The sequence below is a fragment of the Diospyros lotus genome, chromosome 4 (assembly GCF_014633365.1).
Source record: "Diospyros lotus cultivar Yz01 chromosome 4, ASM1463336v1, whole genome shotgun sequence".
NCBI classification, from domain to species: domain Eukaryota; kingdom Viridiplantae; phylum Streptophyta; class Magnoliopsida; order Ericales; family Ebenaceae; genus Diospyros; species Diospyros lotus.
Window position 1 is genome coordinate 38,594,721 of NC_068341.1, and position 9,697 is coordinate 38,604,417.

At 36.0% G+C, this 9,697-nt stretch overlaps 2 protein-coding genes across 3 annotated transcripts in view; one reads left to right on the forward strand and one right to left on the reverse strand.

The window, feature by feature from the left end:
* LOC127798703 (protein ANTHESIS POMOTING FACTOR 1) overlaps positions 1-2,689 on the forward strand; it is a 51,973-nt gene extending 49,284 nt beyond the window's left edge. For both annotated transcript variants that reach the window (XM_052332249.1, XM_052332250.1), the window contains 5 exons: positions 82-198; positions 275-412; positions 568-649; positions 1,813-1,862; positions 2,223-2,689. In XM_052332249.1, coding sequence (XP_052188209.1) covers positions 82-198; positions 275-412; positions 568-649; positions 1,813-1,862; positions 2,223-2,405 — 570 coding nt within the window. In that variant the 3' untranslated portion in view covers positions 2,406-2,689. The remainder of the gene's footprint in view (positions 1-81; positions 199-274; positions 413-567; positions 650-1,812; positions 1,863-2,222) is intronic.
* An 824-nt stretch (positions 2,690-3,513) lies between these two features.
* Positions 3,514-4,324, reverse strand: LOC127800340 (oleosin H1-like). The gene has a single exon (XM_052334895.1). The coding sequence runs from the start codon at positions 4,265-4,267 to the stop codon at positions 3,773-3,775; it is 495 nt and encodes a 164-aa protein (XP_052190855.1). The 5' UTR covers positions 4,268-4,324; the 3' UTR covers positions 3,514-3,772.
* Positions 4,325-9,697: the final 5,373 nt, after the last annotated feature.

Consider the following 9,697-nt stretch of genomic DNA (forward strand, 5'->3'; position numbering starts at 1 on the left):
GTATTTCGCTTCTGACATTGTCTTCTTTTCCTCTAAAAACCTTATGTGACCATGATTTATGCTCACTGTTGTAGCTTTCAGGGAATTTTACGTTTACGAGGAAGGCCAGCAGTTGCATATGACCAACAAGGTCTTGTATTTGCAGTGGCAATGGAAGGCGGCGCTATCAAATTATTTGATTCACGATCCTATGACAAGGTTCTTGCTTGTCAACCACTAGCTTCTATTGGCGTTATTGATATTGGAACTTATGAGTGATTGCCTCAACATGCAGGGACCATTTGATACATTTTTAGTAGGTGGAGATATGGCAGAGGTTTGTGATATAAAATTCAGCAATGATGGTAAATCGATGCTCCTGACGACCACAAACAACAGCATTTACATTCTTGATGCTTATGGAGGGGAGAAGGTTAGCTCAACCAGTCGGAAAAATGTGTCTTGCAATTGCATCATTTCAAACTATCTTCTGTTGAGCACTGAGTCTGCCTACAAGATTTGTTTATTTGTTATCTTGGTCTTCAAAAACTGTATCTGAATTTATAACATGAAACTTTCAATGGGCAGCGCTGTGCATTCACTTTGGATCCATCACCAAATACAATGATAGAGGCAACATTTACCCCTGATGGCCAATATGTGGTTTCAGGTATTTAGTTCTATGCCGTTGCTTGTGTTGACAAAACCCCAAATTTTCATTTTCCTCATCTGTGGTCATTAGTGATTTTGCACCTATTCAGTACATGCATGCCCTACAAACAATACCCACGCTGTTGGTAGGTTTCTTTCAGGTTACTTGTATTAGTATACTGAGAAATTAATTTATACGTTCTTTTAAAATAAGTGAGAGTGAAACCTCGCCTCAACACAAGGGGAGGTCATATAGATTACCCTAGTCCTTGAATGTTGGAACTTGGGCAGTGATTTTGTTGACTCTTAACCACCTGCCCAAATTGTGAACACAGTGTGGGAACGGAACTATATATATTTTTAACTAGTGGATTTTCTTTATCTTCATCCCATTTTATTCCTTTTTTTTCTTCATTATTTTTGGTGTATGGCTCAAAATGTTGGGTAGTTAAGTGTCACTATGTGCAAAATATGAATATAGCCGAGATGAGATTGTTATGGCGAACGTGTGGCGGCCATACAAGAAATGATAATATAAGAAACGAGGTCATAGATAACAAGATTAAACTGATGCCTATTGAAGATAAGATGTTATGATTTAGATAGTTTGTCCATATGAGAAGAAAACTGATAGAAGCTTTTATAAGGTGAGTAGATGAAAGGTAGGAAATTTGTACCAAAAGAGGGAGAAGAAGACCAAAGAAAACTTGGTGGGAAATTCTTAGACATGATATAGCGTATAACAATTTCATAGAGGATATGACTAATGATAGAGATGCATGGAGGTTTAGAATTCATGTAGCTAACTACACTTTGTGAGATTAAGGTTTGAGATTGTTGTTTTTCTTTATATTTTATGGGATTCACACTAAACACTTATCGATTGGTTCTAATTAAGATAGCTGCATGTGAGATTCCCTTTTATTGTGTGTTCATAAATAGTATCTTTTACTTCGTGTAGGGTTTCTCCTCCCTTTGACTTCAACTACAATCCTCTAAGGTGGCTTTGCCTCCTGCAACTAGATTTCTTGTAAACCTTTATTGTACGCATAAATAACTTAAAACGCTAAAAAGTGGCCGTGTCAGGTCATCATTTGTTTCGTATGGGCCGATGCAATATTTTCATAACTCATATTTTTCAGTTCTTGCTCTTAATTGATGCGTTTTATTTCTCTGTCAAAGGATCGGGAGACGGCAAGTTGCATGCATGGAGTATCAGCAAACGAACGAAGGTAGCCTCGCATTCTGTCCAAATCCTGAACCTGAAGTAATTCTAGCATATTGTTGTGCAACTGGCAAATATGGTTGAGTAAAATGAGATCCATTTTCATACCCTCTTCTCTTGCATGCTTCTGGCTGGACACTGCAATATATTGCATGATTGTGGTTAAGGTTGATCCCCCATGACTAGGAACTCACGGGTTTGAGTTATGTAAACAATTTCTCTGCAAAGCCATGACAAGACTGCATAAAAATATAACCGATTCTTGTACAGCAGGGACTCTCATGCCTTAGGTGATGTTTGTTAGGAAAAAAGAGTCTTTTCTTAGGTGCAAACAGCCAATGCTGACGACTCTATTGTGTTGGCACAGGTAGCAAGCTGGGACAGCCACATAGGCGTGGCCTCATGCTTGAAGTGGGCGCCTCGCAGGGTCATGTTTGTTGCTGCTTCTTCAGTTCTAACGTTTTGGATACCGGGCAATTCAAAATCACCCGCCGAAGCTGGAAAAGGGAACCCTGAAGCTGTAAAACTATCCGAACACATTCCTCAATGATCCCTCCACCCACAATATATATCCCTGAACCCTAACAGTTTTCGTGTAAAGTCTGGCTGGCTCCGTCACTATTCACCCATCTGGCCTAAGACCAATTTTGATTACCTTCTTGCTGCTCATTTAAAAGCTAAAATGAATTGGAACCTGGATTGTGTTTTTAGGGGTGAAATTGAAGAATAGATGATTCGCAGCTTTGCTAACAAATGCTATATCTCATCTGATGCTGTGTCTCCAGTTCATTCCGAGTCCCGATTGATTGAAGTGATCTCTCCCTTTTTGCATAATTCTATTTTCATGTTACATCCATGTAACTGCAGTACTCACTTCACTGATTGATTGCAAACAATCCCATGGTTGGTATAATTATAAAGCACCCCCCAAAGTCTAAATACCAAATTAGCTTTCCATGCTTCCTACGCCCGGTTGATTCCAAACACGCACGCACACTCACTCACTCACACACACAATACAATGAAACGAACGCCCCGCCAATTACTATTCAACCGCATAATTCTAATTATGGACAGAAGTATTGGGAGGCTGCAGGCTGTAGTTGGCTGCCGCCTCGTCCGTCCTCTTTTTGCTCTTTTCTTCCGCCTTTCGCAGGTGCAACTACGTACTCAGTAGTAGTAGGTAATAAAGGCATATATATTTCGGAGAAAAATTATCAGAAGAGCCAGCAGTAAACAACAAAATTATCATTAATTAGTGACATTTTAATTTCACACTTAAAGTTACCCATTATACTGAACCTAAAAAGGAGAGGAAAAAAAAACACTCGTGCCCCAAAATTTTGTTAAAATTTAACTTCGACATCTTGAATATCTAGGTATCTAATGGCCATAAAACACGTATGTATGTCATCCTTTTCGATACAAGAACTCCATTATAGATTAAAATTCAAATCCAAGTAGCAAATAATAATAATAATAATAAGTCCAACCTCTAACATGGCACGTTTCACTCACTACATGCCATGAATACTCTCTCTCTCTCTCTCTCTCTCTCTCTCTCTCTCTCCAAACTGGGTAGAAGTGCCATTTTCCTTGCTGCATTTTGATCCATTACCATACAATTCAACATTCCCAATCACTTGAACCAAACTTCATGAGAGAAACAGATCAAATGCATGTAGGCAAATCCATCGTCCTATATACAACCAGAGAAATGAAACTAAACAAAACGGAAACCAGAGAAAGACACTTCGTTTCCAAAAAACAGAAAGAAGGAAGAAAGCCACGGACAAATTACAACCCTGAAAACCAAAACTGCAAAGCAAGCAATTAATTAAAGATTTACATTAGTAGTAATTCACTTGACTTCACAATCTCTGTCACTCTGTGTACTGCAAATCTGGCTCTTTCTTTCTACTTAGCAGCTTCCTGAACCTTGTTCTGAGTAGCTTGCCCAGCCTCCTTCGTCTTCTGCCCCATATGCACCGCCATGTCCTGCATCCGCCGCTTCGCCTCGTCCAGTTGCTGCGGCATCGACGCGCTCGCCTGCCGGAGGCAATTCGCCACCCACGCCAGCGATGATAGCCCCGTCACCCCCAATGCCCCGGACGTCAGCACTCCCGCCACCGCCAGAAACACTCCGATGGCCGCCGGCACCAGAACCGGGCTGAAGATGACGAAGAGCGGAGTTACCACGGCCAGCCCGATGAGCGAGCCGACCAGGGTGATCCCTGCCAGTCCCAGGAGGCTGCCGCCCACCGGGAGGAGGGCTAGCACCACCAGGAGCTCGCCGGCCGACGGGCCTCTCCGCGGGAAGAAGGTCTTGTCGCTGGCGTCATAGCGGTGCGGAGGGTGGACTTGGTGGTGTGGGTGGACTTGGAGCTGGTGGGGATGGGGGCGTTCCGCCATGGACGATGGTGGTTTTAGAGAGAGAGAGAGAGAGAGACCAGAGGGGTTGGAGAAAATGGGGTGGCTGTGGGTGATGATATAAAGTGAAGGGTGAAGACACGTGTGGGCAGACTGAGTAGAAGGCTCTGCATGAGAAACAAGTTTCATGTTGGCTTCGCCTTGCCAGGGATCTTTTGCCACCTCTCTCTCTCTCTCTCTCTCTCTCTCTCTCTCTCTCTATTAAAATAGAGCTATGAAACATTATTAAAGCGTTATTTTTTATGGTCAATGAACTCTGGAAAATGCTTTTTAACTATTTATTTCTCGGTGAATGGGTGATTTTATATATTTAATAGATAAAATTTAATCATATTATTTAGTATTTTCATATTTAATTAAGTAATTTTTAATTTTATTTTTCTGAAAGTGTCAGTTTTACAAATTACTCCTTTTTTTTATTTCTTTTATAAGATTAGAGATGTTATCTGGGCCTCCTGGGTCTGACTGGGTGGTACTGGGCCTGGGCTAAGCCTGGTCAAATCTGGGCCTGGAACGAACCGTGGGCTAGCCAGGCCCGATTTGGACCAAACCTCCGCCCCCTTTAATGCTGAAATATGCATGTGGAATAAATTATTAAAAGGTAATGTTTAACAGGCCCGCTACCAGTCCCCCCGGCCCGATCCGTTTAACATATTTAGTTAGGAAAATTAGATATTTGAAATATGAAAATGTCATTTCATTATTTTGATAAATAACATATTATTAATTAGTGTAACGTGTTTAGAGTTATATATAATTGATTTTTTTTATATCTTCTAAATATATGATCATTAATGAACTTGACATTAAATTGATGAATACTAGTGATGTGACAATCTATATGAAAGTGTTTGTTTAGGAAAGATGAAAAGACGCCCAATGAATTTGTGTAATCAATTCATAAAAACAACAATGCTTTTTCCAAACAAAATAAAAAGTAGAATTGAAAGAATAAGTCTTACAATAGTGTTACCTCAAAAAGATGGCAAAAGAAAGAAAAAACCCTCCTTGTGGTGAACGTAGAAAGAGTAATCATCAAGAGAAGCATTGTTGGTTCAAGGGGAAGCCTCGTTGCGGCAATTGTGAAGATTTTGGCCATGTAGATGGCACTTGCACACCTAGGAACAAGCAACAACAACCTGTAGAGCAAAAGAGAAATGTGTTAGAAGCCCAAGATACCCAAAACAACACTGGTTATGCTTTCCAAGCTGTTGCACCATCAACAAATGATGAGACCTGGCTAGTTGAAAATGGATGCACCAGCCATATGACTAAGAGCCCACATATTTTCACTCAACTTGACACATCGGTTAGAATCCCTATCAGGATGGGAAATGAAGCCATGATAAAATTAGTAGGTAGAAGTACTGTAGCAATTCAAGACCAATAATTAATGGCACTAAGAGAATTAAAAATGTGTTTTATGTGCCACAGTTGGGTCAGAATTTGCTTAGTTTAACTCAAATGATGAAGAATGGTTATTCTTTGCATTTTGAAGGCTCTACTTGTAATATTTATTATCCACACAAGAAAACAAGTTGCAAGTGTGGAAATAAAAAATAAATCATTTCCCAAGAAATCATTACCCCAAATTTGGGCAATATATTGCAATATCAGTAGCCTAAAGCAGCTATATATCTCAAAAGAGTTTGGTGAAAGATTTACCAGCAATTCAAGACTACAATGGAGTATGTGAAGGTTACTAGTTTGGAAAGATGCATAGACTATAATTTCCCACAAGCACAACTTGGAGAGCAAAGCTAGTGCACAGAGATATATGTGGTCCAATGAGGACTTTATCACTCGACAATAGCAATACTTTATTCTCTTTATTGATGACTTTTTTAGAATGATTTGGTTATTTTTCGTGAAAGAAAAGTCAGAAATTTTCAAAATATTTTAGAGATTCAAAACTATAGTACAAAAAGAAAATAGTTGTGAATTAAATACTCTAAGAAGTGATAATAGAGCTGAGTACACTTTTACAGAGTTCAAAATTTTTTTGAAGTAAATTTCATATTCCGTAACAAAATGGTATATGTGAAAGAAAAAATAGGATGATCATAGAGATGGTAAAAATAATGTTGAAAGACAAAAAGATGCCCAATAAATTTCAGGCAAAAGTTGTTTTCACAGTTGTATACCTACAAAATAGGTGCATCACCAAGGGCACTACAAGACAAGACTCCACTAGAAGCATGGATAGTCACCAAACCATTAGTAAAACACTTGACAGTGTTTGGTTGCATTTGTTATTGAACTACTCTTCTTTTTAGAACATGTTTTCAATTAATTTAGAGATTTTTTTTTTAATATTTCTTGTAAAGATCCTTTGGCAATCTTTACAATTTACATCTTGTCTTTAAACCTTCATTTTCCTGATTTTCTATTTTCATTATTTATTTTCCTCAAATTCATTAGATATTATTCTTCTAAGCGACACTTAAAAGAGATTTACTTTTAATAGACTCATCTTTTTACCTAAATTCTTATGATTGGTTTAGTTTAACAAGACAGGGCAGGTGTGTATGCATTTATTTTCATTGATCGAATCTAATTTATTTCATAACTCCATTTAAGGAGTCAAAATTTTCTACTCATTCTAAAATACCAAATTTAAAATAAAAGAAGACTTTCCGAGCAAATCAGCCAAAATTTTTTAGAAACATTTAAAATAAATTTTTAAATCATTATGACTCAAGATTTGAACATAAAAGTCGTCTATTTCCACTAAAATAAAATAATGTGCCTTACATAAAAACTTGATTCATACAATAAGTTTGACATACTTGATACACTTGATATCACTGAAATAAAATCTATACATACTTCTAGTGTGTCACATAAAAACATGCACAACATCTAGAAAACATGGCATGCCACAAAAATAATGAAGCTTATAAAACATACGCTTCAAAAACTTATTTTCCCTTCGAACTGCTTGCCTCACTAGTATTCTAAGCAAATAAATCCAAATTAAAAGATGAACCTTCTAAATCAACCCTCAATAATAAAATATTTATATGAAATTAATGTGTGCATGAAATAAAATGAAAGTTTTTACTCTATGATGCCACTTGTAATAATGTTGGCATGCTTCCAAGAGCTTTCTCAATCGGTGCCCTTAGCATCTCTTGGAAGGTCCTTGACCACGTCACTTTGAGTTTAAGTGACATAGAGCAAAATGACATAGTTTATATGTGATCATGAATACAAATAAAAATCCAATAGAATACATTTCCATAATTAATTTCTTATGCAACACAAAAAAAAATATAAAGTAAAGAGTATTGTGGGTGGGAGAACCTTACCTTGGGGCTTCTTTGGTGAAAATCTTGCTTGTTTTTTCTAACTTTCCAACCTCTATTTGCTAACCTTTGTCGAAATTTCTTCTCCTTATACTTTCTCTTTCTCCAACGTTTAGATCTCTCTTCTTTAAAGAATTGGAAGAACACCCTCATGACCCTTATTTATACTCAACACACTTGGCCACCAGTTCACCTCTCAAAGTAAAGTTTCAAATTTCTTCAAAATTCCCTTTACTAATTTGGTCAAAAAACTTTAATTTCTTATAATTTAAAATAGAGGTCAAAAATCATTTTTTAGGGGAAGCGACCCCTTTTTTGTATAATGTATATGTGTGTGTATATATATACATATATATTACACACACAAACACATGAGACTATTAGGTGTAATAGGTGATACCGCACATCAAGAGGGATGATGAATTGGGTGTTTTAAGAAAAAAAATTATTTGTTTTGAAAAACTTTGAAGATAAATATCAATTGAAGTCAATAAATCAATAACTTGTAAAATGAAATAAGAAATGGCAAGACTTAAGAAATGATAGTGCACAAGAGAAACAATAAATTTAGAGTGGTTCCATTCAACTCAGCGTACATCCACTACTTTACCTCCTTACTAGAGATGTTGAAATTTATTATAAAATTTTTAGGTTGCCAACTACAATCTTTTACAACAACTACCTCCCAAGTTAGTTTTTTTAGTACAACTCGCTAGAAATATAATACAATGTAAAGAAAATATGAAGAGAATCAAAACTCACACCACTCTCTTTGAAGTCTACCTAGAACAAGCCTTATAGAAATAAGAAAAGAGTCTTGATAGAAAAATGAGAGTGAAAATAATTTAAGCCAAAGAATTTGAGAATGTGTAATCTGAAACTTGTAAACCCAAAGAATTAAAATCTACTTTGAGTTTTAAATGGGCTCCTATTTATAGTCTTTGTAGCCCCTTTCAATAAACATAATTGTTGGAGCCAAAAGGATTGAGAAATCCAACATGTAGAAATTAAGTACAATTAGCCATTAAAGTTTTTGCGACAAAATAAATCAATTGATTTGAACAATTGATCAACTGAATTTCAAATTTTAATTTAAATGAGTCGGTTGACAATTTATAAAAACAGGTTAATAGTTTTTAGAATTGTCAAATGGACATAATGTGATAACTATTGATAGCAAATGACCGAGAGCACCCAAAATGGATGGTAGATAGTTTTAATAATCAATTGATAGTTTTTAAGAACCAGTCAATAGTCTGCAAAAACCGATCAACTATTCTAACTATGAAAAGCTTTGTTAAGGAAATAATATAATAATTGGTCGATAGGTAATATCACCTAGTCGATAATTTTGACTTTTGACTTTAGAATGAGTGTTTCAAGACTATTTATTTGAAGTTTTGTGAAAGCAATATTTATCATCAAAATTAATACAACATAGAAAAGAGAGAGAGAGAAAAAAAAAGAAAATAAGAAAAGAGGGGAAAAGGTCACTTGCATAAGCAGCTGTCAGATTTGGATTTTTAGGATATATTTTTTTATATATTATATACTGTTTCAAATACACACATACACATATATATATATTTATATATTTTAAAAATATATAGAATGCATATATATATTTTAGGATGTATATATATTTTTAGAATATTACTTTTCTATATATGTATATGTGTATATATATATATATATTCATCTACTCTTTTTCTCCCATTCTTTGACTAATTAGATCACTCTCTAATTTCACACATATATTTACACATTTATGTTTTCAATTTAATTTCACACATACTAAGTTGTTGGAAAAGATTAAAATGGAGGGAGGCAAACCAATTAAGACTCCATTGGTTGCAAATGAAGTTATGCAAGGAGGATGAACCACTTCAAATGAATACAAGAGAATACAGACAATTAGTTGGAAGCTTACTTCATCTCAAGACTACCAAACTTGACATCATGTATGCCACAAGTCTCCTCTCCAAATTTATGCACAAACCAAGTGACCATCATCTTGCAACTGCTAAAAGAGTGCTTAAGTGCATTAAAACAACCATTGACTATGCAATAAAATTCACTATTGTTGAAAATGTATAATTAGTTG

Excerpts from the sequence above, each read along its gene's own strand:
- LOC127800340 (XM_052334895.1), bottom strand. The coding sequence starts at position 4,267 with ATGGCGGAACGCCCCCATCCCCACCAGCTCCAAGTCCACCCACACCAC.